The sequence below is a fragment of the Delphinapterus leucas genome, chromosome 20, assembly GCF_059928025.1.
Source record: "Delphinapterus leucas isolate spDelLeu-1000000601 "Yukka" chromosome 20, BTC_Dleu_Yukka2, whole genome shotgun sequence".
NCBI classification, from domain to species: Eukaryota; Metazoa; Chordata; class Mammalia; order Artiodactyla; family Monodontidae; genus Delphinapterus; species Delphinapterus leucas.
In genome coordinates, this window is record NC_143148.1 from 43,574,029 (window position 1) to 43,593,066 (window position 19,038).

The 19,038-nt window shown below is 45.9% G+C and overlaps 3 protein-coding genes across 6 annotated transcripts in view; 1 reads left to right on the forward strand and 2 right to left on the reverse strand.

Annotated features, from left to right (window-relative positions):
• Window positions 1–9,318, reverse strand: part of COG8 (component of oligomeric golgi complex 8) — a 29,068-nt gene extending 19,750 nt beyond the window's left edge. Inside the window, exons 1-6 of one of the 3 annotated variants that reach the window (XM_089902409.1) lie at window positions 8,039–9,318; window positions 6,571–6,778; window positions 4,963–5,790; window positions 2,683–2,851; window positions 1,723–1,898; window position 187 (exon numbers count right to left, since the gene is read on the reverse strand). In XM_089902409.1, the coding sequence (XP_089758535.1) occupies window position 187; window positions 1,723–1,898; window positions 2,683–2,851; window positions 4,963–5,790; window positions 6,571–6,778; window positions 8,039–8,535 (1,879 nt within the window). In that variant the 5' untranslated portion in view covers window positions 8,536–9,318. Of the gene's footprint in view, window positions 1–186; window positions 188–670; window positions 1,899–2,682; window positions 2,852–4,962; window positions 5,791–6,570; window positions 6,779–8,038 lie in introns of those variants that run through there. The other 2 variants (XM_022583332.3, XM_089902408.1) reach the window with 2 other exon arrangements.
• NIP7 (nucleolar pre-rRNA processing protein NIP7) overlaps window positions 8,651–19,038 on the forward strand; it is a 66,459-nt gene continuing 56,071 nt past the window's right edge. The window contains exons 1-5 of one of the 2 annotated variants that reach the window (XM_022583338.2): window positions 8,651–8,758; window positions 8,879–8,965; window positions 9,067–9,205; window positions 10,020–10,160; window positions 10,366–15,242. In XM_022583338.2, coding sequence (XP_022439046.1) covers window positions 8,703–8,758; window positions 8,879–8,965; window positions 9,067–9,205; window positions 10,020–10,160; window positions 10,366–10,485 — 543 coding nt within the window. In that variant the 5' untranslated portion in view covers window positions 8,651–8,702 and the 3' untranslated portion in view covers window positions 10,486–15,242. Of the gene's footprint in view, window positions 8,759–8,878; window positions 8,966–9,066; window positions 9,206–10,019; window positions 10,161–10,365; window positions 15,243–19,038 lie in introns of those variants that run through there. The other variant, XR_016390876.1, reaches the window with a different exon arrangement.
• TMED6 (transmembrane p24 trafficking protein 6) lies at window positions 11,123–18,386 on the reverse strand. Its single transcript, XM_022583339.2, has 4 exons — window positions 16,971–18,386; window positions 15,583–15,709; window positions 14,165–14,316; window positions 11,123–12,351 (listed from the first exon to the last, which is right to left on the reverse strand). The coding sequence occupies exons 1-4, from the start codon at window positions 17,304–17,306 to the stop codon at window positions 12,118–12,120; spliced, it is 849 nt and encodes a 282-aa protein (XP_022439047.1). The 5' UTR covers window positions 17,307–18,386; the 3' UTR covers window positions 11,123–12,117.

The following is a 19,038-nucleotide window of genomic DNA, read 5'->3' on the forward strand; positions in this document are numbered from 1 at the left end:
CAGATGGCAGCCCCTATGCTTCCTAGAAAAGAAGTCTGAACTCTGCCTCTTACCAAGTATTCAGCCTGGTTCCCAACTCTTGACGAGTAGGTTGTTGGGTTCGCTATGGGGCTGAAATGAGAAATGATCTTCCCAAGTGACTTGCTCAAGAGGAACAATCATGCCAACCCCAGCAAAGAATCACACTCTGCAAAACATCCTGTGGTATGACAGGTAATGGCTTATCAGTTTGGGTTAGGCAAAGCTGGGTTCTACTTCTCCCGTTCCACGTGACAGATCTAATTGGCGCAGAAGAAAGAGTGTGTGTGTGTGTGTGTGAGAGAGACAGAGAAACAGGCACAAGGTGAGTGACAGGGCAGAGGATGTGGTGTGAGCTAACAGGGGAATCAGGCCACCCTCCCAAACCCCAACCCCCCAACCCTGTGCCCCACTTGAGCTGGCTCTGCTCTCACAGGCGCCTCCTGCCCCATCGCATTGCGTCAGTCCTGAATTTTGTCCACTCCAGGGTCTGCTCGTGGGTAGGTAGGTTCCGCTGATCAGCCATCAACATGTCTACGCTTTAACTGGAACTTTACGGAAACCGTTTCGTGGGATCCGAGGCCGCCGCCTCCGCAGGTTAAAGGGGAGCACGCATTTACCTATCCGCCCCAGGGACCCCACCGCCCCGCACCTGAGATCTGCACCGCCTGGAAGCGGGGCACGCAGGCCAGGAAGCCGCTGATGCTCTCGCAGCCCTCGGGAAAGGTGACCAGGCGGCTGTCCAGCACACGCAGGCTGGGGTTCACGAACACTCGCAGGGGGAAGGTTTCCATCTGACGGGCCTCGCGCACGCGCGGCGCGCACGCGCGGAAGAGCGCCTCGGGGAACTCGACCGCCAGCACCTGCAGCGGCACTCCGAGCTGCGGCGCACTCAAGCCCACGCAGCGGCGGCGCCGCATCACCTGCACCAGCCGCTGCACCAGCTGCTGCAGCTCGGGTCCCGCCAGCTGTGCCGGCTCTACCGGGGCCGCCACGGCCCGCAGCGCCGGGTCCCCGACCTGGCACACGCGCGGGTACGGCGGCTCCGGCGCTCCCTGCACCAGACGCCGCACGTAGCGCCAGTAGGAGCGCCGGCGCGCCGGGCCCTCGAGGCCATCCGGGGGGTGCCTGGAGCTGCAGGCCCGGGCGCCGCCGCCCGCTACGCGCTCTCCCCACTGCAAGGCCGGCCTCACGCAGCCACGCGCCCGCAGCCACCGCAGCAGCAGCCCAGCCCCCAGCTGACCCATGGCGCGTGAAGCCTAGCCACCCGCCCGCACGCGTCCCTCGCCGGCCCCCGTAGCCGAAGCTCCCGCCCCCAGGGACTCCGGGAAGTGCAGTTCCCGCGGGCCTTCCGGGAACGCCGGCGCCGCTCACACTTCGCAGCCTGCCTCTGGGTGGCGTCCACCAGCTTTATTATTTAATTCCATTTCTGATAGTTTAATCAAGCATTTACAAGAATATCCAGGAGGTTCTCCCGTTAATTATGCCTTCGCAGCCTCTCCCACGCGCGGCAACTCCCGTTCCCACCGGGCGCTGCAGTAAGCCCCTCGGGCTCCGGGGCCCCGGTACCCGCCGCACCAGCCCAGGCGCAGGGGGCACCTGTCAAGTGCCTGCACTAGGCTCGTCGGCTGCCTGCGGCGGTCCCACGGATCCCACCTCCTGTTGCCCCCCGTCAGGGAAAGCCGGGGTGACAGGTTCGAGGACTGGCCCCTCGGCTGGGGGTTCTGGCGCTGGAGCTGTGACCTCGGGGACTAGCGCCTTGTCGTCTAGACAGAAGGCCATCTCTCTCTTTGGCAGGATAAAGGCCAGAGGCTCCTGGACGACGCTGACGTTCACATGCCCCAGGTTTCCGTACTTGGAGAGCTGAGTGGGTGGAATGCCTGGCCCAGATGGTAAAGAATAGAAGTGGAAAAAGCGTTTAATGAATTTAATTATGTGTCACAGGTAAAAAAACAAAAACAAAAAAACACTTATTGGAAGTAACGAACACAGTTACCATATTTCAATACAGTAAAAATCACCTTTGTGATATGGGACAGGCACCTATGCGGTAAAGCCAGACTTTGAAAGTAATGGGAACAGCACAGTGCAGGACGGATGGAGAAAAAAAGCACCAGGAGAGCCTCAGCAGGCACTAGCTTCCCTGGACAGGCCCAAGGAAAAGCTGGGGGAGCAGAGAGCAGCCACTCTGCTGGTGGGATCACTGGCCCACTACCCTTTGGTGCCTCCAAATTGTGCCTCCCACACCCCCTTCACAGGCAGAGAGAGAGGGGGCATAGGGAAGGGAAGGTAAATTCTAAAAAATATTTTAAAAACACCATCTGTAAACATTTAATGTCAATGGAATCATACATTATGTGGTTCTTTTGTGACTGGCTTCTTCCACTTAGCTAGATATAAACATAATGTATGATTCTGTTGATAAGAAATGTCCAGAAAGGGCAAATCTACTGCAACAGAAGGATTAGTGGCTGCCAGGGCCTAAGGGCAAGATTGGGGAATGACCACAAATGAACACCGGGGATCTTTCTAAAACTAGATGGTAGTAACGGTTGCACACCTGTGTACACTTACTAAAAACCTTGAATTTTACAAATAGGTGAATTATTTAGTATGTGAATTATGTCAATAAAATAGTTTTAAGAATCTTTTCCCTTCTTTTACCTAAGGTCTGTGCCATCTGAGCTGGAGGAAAAAGGACTTGGAGACAGCGATTTAAATAAGGAACGAGGTCTTCCAGGAAGACAGTGCAGAACTGGACGAACAGCTCTTGCTCCCCACTGCTGAAGGCAGCCTCTTCGGCACGATGGAAGGCCAAGATTACTTTTGTTACCTAAGAGACAAGGGCACCATCAATCACCGGGTTAGTCTATCACCATCAGCAGTGTATAAAACTAGGTACAAATGTGCACCCCTCAAGTTTTCATGAAGAAAGTTGTTCCAAACCGTACATGATATTATTATCTTGTTTAAATTCACAATTGTGGTCAATCTTCACAATTCTGTCACTTCACTGATGTATTTCTTATCCAACTAGTTTTATTACTAGTGCAGTTTCCAGTTCCAGTGGAGGAGCATCATGAAATTATACACAGAATACATTGCTTTTGGTTCCCATGGGAGATGGACCAGACCTATGGTGGATCCAGGAAGATGAAGCAACACTATAAAAGGCTTCTACTGAGTAAGGCCTCTGAAGTTCCACAATGCTAGAACCACTAGAAAATTGTAAAGGAGGAAAAAATAGAGCTGGAGAAGAAGTTCCACATACAAATAACAGCCTAGCTGACATTACAGGCAGGGTCACAGTGACAGGGTTAAGAACATAAACTCTGGGGAATTCCCTGGCAGTCCAGTGGTTAGAGCTCTGTGCTTTCACTGCCGAGGGCCCAGGTTCAATCTCTGGTCACAAGCCAAGAGGCACGGCCAAACAAACAAATAAATAAATAAATAACGAACATAGACTCTGGTGCCAGACGTTCTGGGCTCAAACTCCAGCTGTCCCACTCACTGGTTCTGTGGCCTCTAAGTGATTACTTAAGCACCCCATGCCCTCTGTGCCTGAGTTCCCTCATCTATAAAGTAGGGCCAGCAACAGGACCTAACCTGACAGGGTTGTGAGAATTAGGTTTTAATATGTGTAAAGTATGATAAATTATGTGGCATGAAGTAAGCTCTAGATGAACATTAGCTAATTACTATTATCTGAATTTCACTGACCCTAAAAAGCTTCATTGCTCATGCTTCCTTGCTCTTTTTTTTTTTTTTTTTTTTTTGCGGTACACGGGCCTCTCACTGTTGTGGCCTCTCCCATTGCAGAGCACAGGCTCCGGACGCGCAGGCTCAGCGGCCATGGCTCACGGGCCCAGCTGCTCCGCGGCATGTGGGATCTTCTCAGACCGGGGCATGAACCCGTGTCCCCTGTGTTGGCAGGCAGACTCTCAACCACTGCACCACCAGGGACGCCCTCCTTGCTCTTTCTTACAGGAGGACATCAACAGAAAGATTTTATACAACCACATCACAACTGCCACCTGGCTGACAGCAACTGTAAGATGTCGTCAATTATAAGAAACACCCAATATCTAAAGACTTAATGTGTAAAAATGCACCATACTCGGATATTAGCAATATTGGTAGTATTACTTTTATTAGGCAGAATTCTAATATGGCTCTTGTAATCCCCGCCCCCTGGTATCCACTCCTTTGTGTAATCTCCTCCCCTTGAGTGCAGGCAGAATCTGTGACTTGTTTCTAACCCACAAAATATGGCGAAGGTGAAGGATTTGGCCGTTTTAATTAACGTCCCTAACCGGCTGATTGAATTAATGAAAAGGGAGGTTATCCTGGGTGGGCCTACCCTAATTAGATGAGCCTCTTAAAAGAGGGTTGAGGACTCCTCTAAAGGAGACTTAGCAAGGAGAGATGCTCTCCCATTGGCTCTGAAGAATCAAAAAGCCACACTGAACTGCCTATGGAGTGGATTGGTCTCTAGGAGTTGAGGGCCTCAGTCCTACAACTGTAAGGAACAGAAATCTGCCACTGTGAGTGAGCTTGAAAGGAGGGGACCCTGAGCTCCAGGTGAGTCCACAGCCTGGCCAACACCTTGATTGCAACCTTGTGAGCAGAGGACCAACCCATTTAGGCTGTGCCTGGACTCCTGACCGACAGAAACAGACATGATAAATGTGTGTTGCTTTAAGCTGCTATGTTTGTGTGAGTTTGTTATGCAGCAATAGAAAATCAATATATTACTGAACCATTACTACAGGTGAGACACTTCATGAAAGGAGACTAACCAGAGCTTTTCAACCAGAAAAACCTCTAAAACCACACTAAACCGAAGTCAGCAGGCACCACTGTCACACAGACTGGTTTATTACAAAAGTCTGGCCACCTGTTACTAAAGGAGGCCCCAGAAGAGAGCCAACAGTATGTGCTCACCTTGGCAAGGGCGTCTTCCAGGGCCGCAGTCACATCCTGTGCCAGGGCCATGGGGCAGCAGAGGCGCAGATCATTGAAGGCGACCAGAATATTGTTGAGGAAGCAGGCAAGGGGTGGGAAGTCTAAGAGCACCATGGGCGGCTGCAGGGTCCCCGGCTGAGTGACTGGAACAGCAGCAGGCAGGTTACTGCTGCTCAGGATGGCTGGAGTTGAGATGAGGGTGTAGGAGTTCATTTCATCTTGGAACTTCTCGACCGTTTCCTGAATTGCTTTCTGGAAAGTGCTGATAGCCACTCGCTGGAAAACAGGAGCTAACTGACCCCGGAAATCAGCCCCTACCCGGCTAAAAGACAGTCCAAAGTACATGCACTGGCCCAGCAGAGAGTCCAGACGGCTGCCTATCCCTCGGTTAAGGTCAGTCTCCAGCACCTGCAGGAATTGTGAGACTTTCTGCAGCACCCAGCCATGGAAGATGGCACTCTCATTCACGGTGTGCTCGCCCATGGCAGGGGGCAGCAACGGGTCCTCGTCTGAGAAGATGGCACGGTACTGGGTGATAATATCGAACAGATGGACACGGCAGGCCTCGATGGTTTTCGTGATGTGGAAATAGGGATCATCACTGGGGATGGCAGTCAGGATAGAACGGAGCCAAGCATCTCGGGCCTGAAGAAACTTGACCCTCAACTCAGCCTCGGTGAAGACATCCATTTGCCGTAAGAAGCCAATGACACGGAGGCAGGCAGGGAGCTGGATGTTTGTCCTCAGTTGTTGGATCAGCTGGCTCAGCATCAGCTGCGTGGACTGGCGCACTTCATTTACAATGCCCTGACGACACAGGGGGTGAGTCACCACGCTGGGAAAGACACTCCCTGGAACCCATTCCACTAACCCTGAATACTGCAGACCAACATTCCCACTGCCGTCCTGACATACGAAGTAGATTTCCTAAAACTGATGCATACAGGTTCACCAGCAAAGGTTTGGTTCACTGCGGCCTACGGGCCCTGCCTGGTTCTGCCCTCACCTGCTTCCTAATGCTCTCCCCTTGCTCACTGCAATCCAGCCAGAATGGCTATCTTTACACTTCAAACACTCCAACTTCTTCCCTCCTTAGCCTGCTATACTTGTTCGTACCACTTTCTGGTTGGCTCTCCCCCCACATCTTCATGTGGCTGGCTCCTTCTCGTCATCTGGGTCTCAGCTTAAATGTTATCTCACCAGAAGAGCCTTTCCTGACCACTCTACCTAGAGTAACCCACCTTAGCCTCCTGCCCCATTCCCTGGTTTACTTTGTTAAGATACTTAACACTATCTGAAAGGATATTATTTATTTATTTGCCAACTAGCAGCTTATGAGAGCCAAGGCCTTGTCTTTGTTCACATTGTACCCCCAGCATCTAGATCAATGCCTGGCACATGATTACTATTTATCAGCTGACTGAATAATGAATGTATGTTTTATGATCAAGCCTGCCTGCCTTGCAGAAACTGATGTGAAAAATGCAAGGAGTTTCCCTAAGGTTTCTGCCTAAAGGGTCAGTGATGACCACAGAATTACTGATCACAAGAACATCAGCTTGAGTCCTCTCTGGGCAAGTTGGCTACCTGGATGACAGGGATGGAGGAGTATTTCCTTTCCAGTCGGCGTACGTAGGCTGCAAGCTCCAGGGCCTCTTCATAATAGCTGTTCCGGACACAGGTGTCCATGAGCTGAGGGATCTCCAGGATTTCCAGGATTTCCGTGTGCCGGTTTAGAGTCAGGGTGTTCATTCGGCGATTGGAGCTGATCTCCTCAGCCTCTTTCACAAAATTCCTAGTAACAATCAGGAGTACATTGGTGGTTCACTGCTCTGCATCCAAATCTTCGCTACAAATACCAAGCACTTACTATGAACTGAGCACTGGGCTGATTTATCTGATTTAATCTTCGCACCAACCCCATTAGATAAGTACTTTTACCCTTGAAATTTTAATCCCAGAGATTTTAAGCAACTTGTCCAAGATCACACAACTAATAAGTGATAAAAAGATTTGAACCCAGATCTGCCACTTAACAAGCTGTAGCAAGGTACTTAGGCTCTCTGAACTGTTTCTTCATTGGTAAAATAGTAACAGGACCCACCTCATAAGGATGTGAGGATTAAATGAGATGATGTGTATAAAGCATTTAACATAGGACCTGATATGGAGTAAATGTTCCTTTAATAACAGCTATTCTTATTATTTTCATAATGCCCTAACTAGCCTAGAACTACAGCCTTACCCCCAAGTTCCCTCAGCCTCTTAATCTCCTATGCTATGGTCCAACCTCAGTTCCTGCTACAGTCTCCATTTCTTCTCGGTAACTGCAGACACCTGCTTTGTGAAGCCCTCCATCTATTCTAAGGGATTGGAAGAGTATGAAAGCTATTCTCAAATATGCAAAGACTCAAAAGAAAACTTAAACTTTTATCACGAAAGACTGGAAGGCAGAATTAGGGATAATCGATTGAGGGTCGAGGGAGGGAGAATATGGGTCAAAAAGGAAGATTTTTTTTTTTTTTGGATGATGATTTTTACTGTCCCCAAACGGGAGGATTTCCTTGTCAGCCTCCTATCAATGAACGGTTTAGAGCAGATGACCTCTGGTCCAAGCTGTTGTGTGTACATGTGTGTTGTGTGTTTGTGTTGTGTGTATAGGTTTACATAAATATGCACATATATTAAGCTGACAATTGTAGAGTATTAATTATGTCAGACCCAATGATAAGTGCTTTGCATGGATTCTCTTTATTTAGTGCTCACAACAGCCCTGTGAGAGAGGGACGTGCTGCTGGGTTCCAATTCTGACTTCGAAACTTACTAGCTGTGCCCTGGGACGGTCACTAACCTCTGTGTCTTAACTTCCTCATACGCAAAATGCAAATAACAATACCTACCTTGAAGGCTGCTGTGCAGTTTAAATGGATTAATGAAATGCTCAGAGGAGAACCTGGCATATGGTAAGCGCTATCTAAGTGTTAGCTATTTCTATCGTCGTAAATGATAGTGATTACAGGTATTAAAAGCCCCTTTAGCACCGGACCCGCCGCACCTGCAGCTCTGTTGGAAGCTGGGCAAGCGGTCGAGCAGGCGGCCAAGCGACTCCTCCACGTCGCCAAAGAGGCGGTGGATGCGCTCGGTGCACTCGGCGCCGCGGATGAAGGTCTTGTAGTTGGCGAAGGCCAAGTCGCGCGTCTGCTGCAGCAGCTGCGCTCGCTCCTCGGCCAGGCGGTCGGGCTCGCGCCGCAGCCGTTCCAGCCCCGAGCCGCTCAACTCCCTGAGGTAGCGGCCCACGTCGGGCCGCTCCCGCCACTGGGCCTCCGGGAAGCGGTCCCGGAACAGCGACGCCAGGAGCCCTTCATCCTCCACCTCCCCGAGAGCAGCCGCGGTGGCCGTCGCTGTGGCCGAGGCCGTAGTCGAGAGCGGGAGAGTCGCTGTCGCCGCCATCTTCTCAGCAGCAGCGTCACTTCCCCTCCCGCTCAGCGAGGGCGCTGACTCCGTAGAATCGAAAGCAGCCGGGGCGTACTTCCGGTCTCTATGGTTTCTCATCAGGCCCGCTTTCTTTCCCCGATAGTCGTCCAGGTTACGGGGCGCTAGCGTGGGGAAACGACTGGAAAGCAGCTAGAGAGGCAGGCTTTGAGGTTGCCAAGGAGCGGCTGATCTTCCGTTTCCGGTAACTGAGGCACGAGGATCCGGCGTTCCAACCCAGCGGGAAAATGCGGCCTCTGACTGAAGAGGAGACGCGAGTAATGTTTGAGAAGATAGCAAAATAGTAAGAGTGCGCGGGGCAGAAGAGGGAGTGTGTGGGTGGCGCGGAGGGGCGTGGGTGGAGTGGGGGGCGCGGTGCCGGGATGAGTCCGGGCGCGGCCTCTAGTCCTCCTTTTGCTCTCAGCATCGGGGAGAATCTGCAGCTGCTGGTCGACAGGCCCGACGGCACCTACTGTTTCAGGCTGCACAACGACCGGGTGTACTACGTGAGGTGAGGCGGCGCGGGGCTGGGTAGGCAGCATGGAGCCGGGTGGGGTCCTGGGTCCCTCCAGCCTCCCTCATCTGACACTGCCTTTTTCTTTATCCCTTCAGTGAGAAGATTTTGAAGTTGGCCGCCAACATCTCCGGTGACAAGCTGGTGTCGCTGGGGACGTGCTTCGGAAAATTCACGAAGACCCACAAGTTTCGGCTGCACATCACGGCTCTGGATTACCTAGCACCGTATGCCAAGGTTTGTGGGGTGGTGTCAGTCCGCCACTAGGGATGGAGGAAGTCTAGGCTGAGGGCCACATCAGAAGGCAGAATTGGGCACCTTTTCTGCGACGGAGTCGCTGACGGTGCTTAGGGTCAGTGCCAGCACCTGGAGATGTGTGTACATCTTGCTGCCTGGGCGTGGTCGGGGCTCAGGTGTAGGAGTCCTGTGTGGCCGCGTAGTGGTAGTTATCTCCAGTAGAAACTGAAAAGCCTATGCAGACCCAGCTCAAGACCAAAAAGCAAATAGGTGGCTGTGAAGAGGAGCGTAGTGGGGTACAGAAAAGAGCTGTTAAACTGCCCATGGGAGAAGTTGATTGTAGAGTCGAGGTAAGAACCTCCTGGCTGGTCTCTTCATGGGGTGAACATATTAAGGGAAGCATGACTCTTTCTCTCTTTTCTTTAAAATTCATGTTACAAGACAGACGAACCTCACAGGTGACATATATAGCACGGGGCATATGGTCAGTAATATCTTTTTTTTTTTTTTGGTCAGTAATATCTTAATAATCTTGTATGGAGACAGATGACACAGATATAGTAACTTTGTATTATTGTGATCCTTTTGTAATGTATAGAAATATCAGATCACTATGTTTTGCACCTTCGACTAACATAGTATTGTAGATTACTATACTTCAACTGAAAAGAAAATAAGTAAAAGAACCAAAAAAACTTAGTTCATAAGGGATAAAAAGAAGGAAATTAACCATAAATCTAGCAGTTAGCCTATCTGCAGGGGTCTAACTATTTAGCATTTTTATGTCTCTTGGATTTAATTCTCTTTTTTACAGTATAAAGTGTGGATAAAACCTGGAGCAGAGCAATCCTTCCTGTATGGGAACCATGTGCTGAAATCTGGACTTGGTCGAATCACTGAAAATACTTCTCAGTACCAGGGAGTTGTGGTGTACTCCATGGCAGACATCCCTTTGGTGAGTAGAGATGGTTGCTGTTAAAAAATCAAGTATCTTTTTATTCAAGATGGATGTATTTTCAGTCTGCGCTTGAGAGACTAAATTCTCAGCACCTTTTGAATTCTTCAAAGAACTGTATCTTTTCGTCTTTGTTGTTTCCAGACCTCAATACGTACTTATTGAATGACTTGAGTGAATCAGTGTCTCTTCTTTTGAATCCCAGGGTTTTGGGGTGGCAGCAAAGTCTACACAAGACTGCAGGAAAGTAGACCCCATGGCGATTGTGGTATTTCATCAAGCAGACATTGGGGAATATGTGCGGCATGAAGAGACATTGACTTAAAACGAAATCATCGCGAGGACTTGTGGCTGTGTGGAAGGGCCTAGCTTTGTTTCCTGTGTCTGTGTAGGCTCCACCATCATGTTGAATTTTGTCAACACTGTGACCTCTTCAGGGACTTCTTAGTTTAATATTCTATTATGGACAAATGCAGGCTGGATTCTTATTATGCAGAAATGGCTCAAAAACGGGGTTTTGGATCTTTGTGATTATGACTAACTAGAATGCTGTGTTTTATATTTGAATCAGAGGGCTTCTTGTTTTGAGTAACAGGTTCTAAATTGTTGGAACTGAGGACAAGAATAGCGTATTGTTATCTGTGATAACACTGTTTTCCAAACACATGATAAGAACGTAATGAATTTTCTTATTATTAATACTATGAAAGATAGATATTGCCATCAGAATAGTAGGTCGTGTGTGGAATTTTACAAATGAAATTTGGATAAAACAGTAAGAGCAGTTCATTCTGCCGATTTTCTTTACGGTAGGTGCTGTGTAGTGTGGAAAAAAAACTTGGATTCAAACACCAGTTCTCACATCTACCAGCTGTATGGCCTTAGATGAGTCATTAAACTTTAATAAGCTTCATTTCCTTCTGTTTCAAAAAGCAGCCTAGCCGTCTTCCTAAGAATAGTTTTTAGAAGTGGAAATCGTGATCGTAAAGCATCTAGCACAGTGCCTGGCAAATGAGAGTGTTGAATAAATGGTAAGAGTTATTTCTGTAATGTTTATACTGAGTCTGTTACTAAGAGTAGGATCTTATGAACATAATTTGATTATATTATCTTGGCTTTTACAAGCAGTTTTCTCACTCTTTTTCTTGAATGGTATGATCCCAGGCTGAATGTTATTTTTATCACCTTGATTTCTAAAACAATTTCTCTTACAAATCTTTTCGGTTTTTTTTTAATTAAAAAAAATTTTTTATTGTAGTATAGTTGACGTACAATATTGGGTTAGTTTCAGGTGTACAGCAAAGTGATTCATTTATACATATATTCTTACAAATCTTTAATTACATGACTGGACTGGACAAAAAGCACTACTCAGAGACCCTGAAATAATAATTTAGCTCCTCCATCCTTCTCCCATGCCTTCCAAAATTATTTTTAGAATTACTAAAATATTTTTTAGTGAAAAACATATCACAGACAAAAAAATTTTTAAGTACCTGTATTGTAAAGCAATTTCTTTAGTGCATATACTGCTTAATTTAAATTCCAAAGGTGACATCTCTAAAAATAAATCATTTTTCAATTACAAAAAAGCACTCTACCAGCTCCGATTTTTGTATGCAACATATAAAACCCAGTTTTATATGTTTTTGTCCCATATTTTTCAACTTTTCTCCTTTCCAAGGTTCTCTGTTAATTTCTAAATAGACATAGTGAAGGTTAAGGGGCTGCAGTACGATGGACAGTATTTTGATGTTAGCATTTAGTGTGTACTTTAGAAATAGTCAACGTCAAAACTTTACACACTTTTATTTATTGCTATTTTGCCTGTGTAGATGAGAGCAATAGGCTACAACTTTCTAACAAGAAAAATTGATTTTTTCCCAATAACTTTACAAAGATTTGAGAGAGCTTGTGCCCCAGAAGAAAAGAGCCAGGGCACTGTAGTTGTTCGAGCTTAGCATCTTGGCTTCTTTGTGTCTGTAGTCGTTGGGATGTTGAAGAGACGCTTCAAGAAATACAGCTGCAGGATCCCAGAAAGAATAATAACAAGGCTCTGGGCTGTCGACCACCAATTCACATAGTTATAGTTTGACTGGAGTAGGAAAAAGTCAGCCATTTTTCTCATGCGAGCGAAGTTGTAGTATCGCCACATGTGAAAGATATTGTTCTGCAGCTTTCGTGTACTCTTCTGCAGGACAGGAAATGAAATACAGAAAGGGTTCCTCCGTAACCTCATCAAGCCTCCCCTGGGTACCCACAGCACTAACCTAGTTTATCTGGAAGTTGAGTAACTTACGATTTTATAATATGTAATAAATTGGCTATTGGAGTTGTTGATAAATGCTAGTTTTGTTGTCTATGAAAAAATGGCCTGGACTTCAGTTATAAAAAAATAATTTTTATAATGAAAAACTTCAGTGCTAAAACTAGAAAGTTCCTCCAGATTATCTCTAGATTTAGACATGTACTCAGCACATCATTGCTGTTCTGGGTGATGTCTTCTGTTCTTTGTATATGGTAAAAGATAAGGGCCTGCAAATTTTTTATGGAAGGGCCAGACAGTAAATATTCTAGGCTTTGCAGGCCATACAGTCAGTCTCTTGCAGCTACTAAGCTCTGTCACTGTAGCACAAAAGCAGCCATAGACAATATGTCCAGTTAGCTGTCCCTCATTATCAGTGGGGAGATGGGTTCCAGAACCTGCAGAGGATGCTGAAGTCCCATAGTCAGCCCTCCGCATCTGCAGGTTCTGCATCTGCAGATACAGAGGGCCAACTGTAATTGTCAAATGAGCATGCTGTGTTCTAGTCAAACTTCACTTAAAAAAACAGGCAGCGAGCTTTTGTGCATCAAGCAGACTATCAAGAAAGTCAAGAGAGATCCCAGAGAATGGGAGAAAATATTTGCAAATCATATATCTGTTAAGAGACTTGTATCCAGAATATATAAAGAACTCTTAGAACTCAATCATAAAAAGACAAATAACCAGATTTTAAAATGGGCAAAGGATTTGAATAGACATTTCTCCAAAACATGCAAAGATGCTCAGTGTCAGGGAGACACAACTCAAAAATCACAAGATACCACTTATACCCACTAGGATTGCTATAGCAAAAAAGACTATAACATGTTGGCAGGGATATGGAGAAATTGCAACACTCATACACTGCTGGTGGGAGTGTAAAATGGTTTAGCCACTGTGGAATATAGCAGTTCCTTAGTGAAGGTAAAAAGTTACCATATGTGCCAGCAGAGAATACCGCTTATATGTGTACAGAGATGAAAGCATGTTCACACAAAAATTTGTAGGCAAATGCTCACAGCAGCATTGTTCATGATAGCCAGAAAGTGGAAATAACCCAGATGTCTACCAGCTGATAAGTAGATAAACAAAATGTGGTGTTTTAAATATACAATAGAATACTATTCATCCAGAAAAAGGAATGAAGTATTAATACATGGTACAATGTGGATGAACCTTGAAAACATGCTAAATGAAAGAAGCCAAAGACAAAAGGCCACATTGTATGATTCCACTTATATGAAGTGTACAGAACAGGCAAATCTATATAAACAAAGTAGATTAGTGAGGGATTACCCAGGGCTGAGGGGCATGGGGAACACAGAGTGAATAATAGGTCTGCAGTTTCTTTTTGGGGTGATGAAACTATTCTGGAATTAGATGCTGGTAATGGTTGCAGGACCTTGTAAACCACTAAACTGTACACTTAAAGTGGTGAATTGTATCTAAGTTAAAAAACAAACAGGCAGTGGGCCAGATTTGGCCTGTGAACCGTTGTTTGCCAATTCCTGGTATAAAACAAGTGAGGAATTTCAAGAGCTCCAAGTCACAAAATTAATTAAAGGCTTTAAATCCCTTTGCCTGTTTGTTTTCTACCCAAATGAGCCCTCACTCTGATGATATTACTCCCATAATTCTAATCTTTCCTCCAAATTTAAAGTCAGTTTCCATGGATGTTTCTCTCCCACAAAACAATTACCTCAATTGCATCCAAAGTATCATTCAGTTGTTTTCTTTCATTCTTCTCTTTGTGGTCCATCTCAGGCCCCTCATAGAAGACTCCAAAATTGAGGTATACTTGCACAGAACCAAAGTGATTTTGCTGATTTTTTAGACAAAGCTGATAAAAACCTGTAGGAATCCCTAGATCATTACCAAATCTTGGTCTCCCACCCTCCCACCCTCTAGATTTCCCTGTAGATAACTGTTCTCCAGTGTTAAATGTGCTACTATAGCACCTTCTTTTTACTTAGGAAGTACAAAATCCAGTTTTTGATGTGGAAGATACTGATCTTACGTGAAACTTATTTTACTAATTATTTATAATATTGTTTTGCCAAATATTAGTAGCTTTAGCTCTGTGTTGGATAGAAAATGTTTTCTTCCTCTTTTTCAATGTATAATTCCCACATCTCTTAAGGAATTTCTGATCAAGAGCATATTAAGAGCATAGTGTTTGCTTCTTGCATACCATGAGAGTTGGGATATCATTTGAATTTGAAAGTAGGGAAAAAATGTATGCTTTGTGAATGAAAGAAGCTATCCTACTGGGGTAACTTCCTGCAAGGTGGTCTGTATGGGGGCTGATGATTGGGGTATGTACTGGTGCTTGTTCTCAACTGGGGTCACCTCCCCGCGTGTGGTGATGGGGGAGGAGTGAGGAGGAGCAGGGTTGGAAAGGTGTGGCAGTGTATTTGATTGTCGAAATGACTGGAAGGCACTACGTAGGGGCCAAAGATGCTGCATAATAATGCTGAATATCCTGTGCCACTCAGTGATTCTCTTACGTCCCTGTTGAGAAATAGTCTTTTTTTGTGCACCTGGCTGGTAGAGAGGACAGTTCAAACTGACTGGTGCCGTCCAGGGTGAGGACAGGCTCGATCTGGCTGTAGGAATTTTCTGGTGACTGGAGAAGTGCTTTGTTGTAGAATGCGGATATTTTTCATGGCCATGCATTTCCTTGTGTTCTGCGTTTTGGTAACTGGCTCAAGTGTTTTGATGACTGAAAAGAAATACTGTCCCATAATAAATTTATTAATTGGAATTCTGTATCATAAGTGGGTCTGCCTGTTTTGATCACTTTCCAATAATCTGGTTCGTTGGAGATGATAAGATAAAATCGAGCTTCTGGACCCTGGAGTTATAATAATTAGTCACCTGGAGACTGCTTCCAAACTGCCAGTGGACTGCTGATGTCCTTGGCCATTGGCAGTCTCCAGGACATCTGGTTTTTGGTGTTGAAGGCTAAATCTTTTTCTTACTATTTCACCATCCATATGTGAAAAAGCCAGAGCTTTTACATCTCAGGTACTTAATTAATTTCAATATTTCCTCATTATTTTCCCAATTTCAAAGAAATGTATGATTATTATAATAGCCGTGATGACGAAAACAGACCTGTCTCTTGGGTGGAGAAGTTAATCTGGCCCCGAACATTCTTAGTGGTGTCTATAAGGAAACCCTGTGGGGTATGTGCAGTGGCAGCAACATGCCGGTCATGTGACATTCCCAGTGTCCGCTGAACCTGCCGAGACACATTAAAGAGGGAGAAAAGCTCCTGCTGCATCATCAGGAAGCTAGCTGAATGGTAAGATTGACATCCAGTGACCATCAGCACAGTGGTTCTCAATCAGGGATCGTACTGCCCAACCCCCCACTTTGAATTTGGGCTGAGACGTTGCCCTGGTGTTGCAAGTAGGGGAAGGGGGGCGGGGACAGCAATGCTGAACAGCCTGCCGTGTTAGAATAGTAAGCAGGACAAAGAAATGACCCAAATGGCAATAGCACCCCTGGTAAGAAAACACGTCTCAGACCATGCAGCTGACATGTTGGTGTATATGAATCTGGCTGTAGAGTTCTTGGCAGAACTCACTTGGTTTTGACCTCCCCAGTGGTATACCAGATTTGGGCTTATTTGATGCTTGACAGTAAATAAATAAGGCATTCAATAGGTACTTGCCTCCAAGCTGCGTCTTGATAAGCCCAGGCTACAGTGACCTGACTAGTAGCTACTATTCTATTATAAATTCAGAGATAAGAAAAATCTCTGATAGGTTAGTTTAAAATAAATTGTAAGTTACATTGGAGTAGAATAAGATCAACATAGTCTTTTACTCTGTAAACAAGATTTAGAAAGTTAATAGGTTTCTAAGATAAAGAACAAAGGAAATGAACAGCTTCTAAGTTTACTGTTGAGCAGACCATCCTTGGGCACAGCATGGATTAAAGTACTTGGCCTGTGAACAGGCAACTTGAAAACATTTACCTTCCTAAAAGCAACAGGTCTGACTGCATAGAGAAGCCTTGAGTTACTGATTCTCCAATTTGCTGGAATTACCCCTAAAGGCAAGAGAGTAAATGTTGCTCCCCCAACCTCATAAACTGAAGCGTCTTTGAAATCTCTGGGTTTGTCTCTAAAGTTCATGTGACTTTTCATTCAACTTGGTACCATATCCATATTATTTTAATATTTAAAAAATGGATTCTTTCGTCTCTCATCTCTAAACTCGACTAAGTGTGATGATTACCTCTCCAGGAAGAGGCACCCGGTTTGTCCCATGACTTTGAGCACACTTCCACAGCCCCCAATTTGAGAAGCCAAACCATATGTTTTAGTGATTATTCATCCATCAGGAGTTTCCATTTAACTGCAGGTCTGTTTCATTAACAGGTGGGGAGTCACAGCATAATAAAAGACAACTAGAACCTTGTGTTCATTTAAAACCTGACCCCCTTTACAAAAGGAAATGAACAAACAAGAAAAACAAGTCCCCAGTATGACCCACCTCATAACTGAAATAGAAGTATCCAGTCTGGTGGGCAAATTGCCAAAAGCATTCTGTGCCTCCTGGACGGATCACGATGGCAAAGTCGTATCGATCCGCACCACGGAAGAGGGGCTGGTCCCCAGAGCCACTAAGAGGTTCTGTCTTCTGGCTCCTTGCAGAGCTCACTAGGTTCAGAACCACCAGTCCAGCACCAAAGAGCAAGGGGAACATGCTGCTCTCTGGAGACTGCTCTAACTGCTTGCAGCAGCCCAGTGGAACCAAGCAGTTTAGACAACTGCTGGGATAATCATTAACTCTGCAAGTCACACATAGGCCAGTCTCAGGGCCACACATAGATATTCCAGAATAGAACTGGCATGGTACCCCACGTTTGGCTCACAGGAAAGAATTTTGCTTTCACCTCAAAAACTCAGTGGCTTACCAGACCTACATCACGGGTGCTAGGTAGAATCTATTACTTCAGAAGAGAGATTTCCACCCCTCCTCTGGGCTGTCATTTTTCAGTTCTTGCCTCTTGGGGGTAAACATTAGGCAAATTTATTTACAACCACCTGAATGTACAGACTCATTTCTCGGTACACAGTGGCTGGGGAGATTTTTCTCATTCGTATCAAATTGCTAGATGATACGTGTCCCTCCTATAAGACATGAGGGGCAACACCTGTTTCAACAGACCTCTTTCTGCCCAGTGCTACAGTTTAGGAGAGCAAAGCACAGCATGAAAGTGTGTGTAAAAATTTAAATGGATGAAGAATGAGCAAGAGACAGTGGTCAAACCCCTCCACTGATAATCCTCATTCTGCTACCTTCCACCTGACTGATACAGTCATCTAAAGCTATCCAAAATCCACTTAAAGACTATTATAGGGACTTCCCTGGTGGCGCCGTGGTTAAGAATCTGCCTGCCAATGCAGGGGACACAGGTTCGATCCCTGGTCCAGGAAGATCCCACATGCCGCAGAGCTACCTATGCCCATGCGCCACAACTACTGAGCCTGCGCTCTAGAGCCTGTGAGCCACAACTACTGAGCCCTCGTGCCACAACTACTGAAGCCCACGTGCCTAGAGCCTGTGCTCTGCAACGAGAAGCCACAGCAATGAGAAGCCCGCTCACCACAATGAAGAGTAGCCCCACTCACCACAACTAGAGAAAGCCCACATGCAGCAACAAAGACCCAGTGCAGCCCCCAAAAATAAATAAACAAATAAATAAATAAAAAGACTATTGTTCAAACCCTTGATCTTTCTTTTATCTGTGGCTTCTTCAGCACCCACAGGGGGAAAAAGGCTGACTTCATGGCGGAGACAGTTACGTGCATCTTATTTTATTCTCACAACAGCCTACAAGGGAAGTACTATTACCTACTACATTAGAGATGAGGAAATGGACATCCAGAGATTCCAGTGGCTAACTCACCATCTCCAAGCACAGCTGGCACAGCTGGGGCCCTGAGTGGGCCTCAGACTCTTACCCATCAGGACAGTGTGTCTGTTAGTCTCTGAGTTCTGACAATGTCTAAATGTTTTTGTCTCAGCCATAATCTTAAAAAACAAAACAGCATGAGTACCTTCTAACCAAGTATTGCTTCAGAAGGCATCACAGTGACTCCAAGTGGTAATACTTTAACTGTCACAGCTATGTGTTATGTTATGAAGAACACATTTCATAATTGTGTTCAGTTCCAGCAAAGGCCAGATGACATCACAGCAGTCTGGAGGCACAGAGGCTCTGCAGCAGTCTCACTAAGGTGAAGGTGGGAGAGACTGGGATCATTTCTCAGTACATAGTGGCACAGGCATCCCCACCAGAGTCCCACCACTGCCACAGTCCTAGCACTACTCATGTGGTGAGCAGTGACTTAGATTCAGCAAAACAATCACCAGTTCATAGTAAGTTGTATAGTTCTATAGAAACTGTAGGCAGAGTTTTATGTCTGTATACATTTTATAACATAATAAAGATAGCATTGAAGTTATGTTAAAAAATGTTAATGGATCTATACATTTCTCAAATTTTGAGAAACACGATTAGGATATTTTGCTTCCTTAAATGTATCACAGTGTC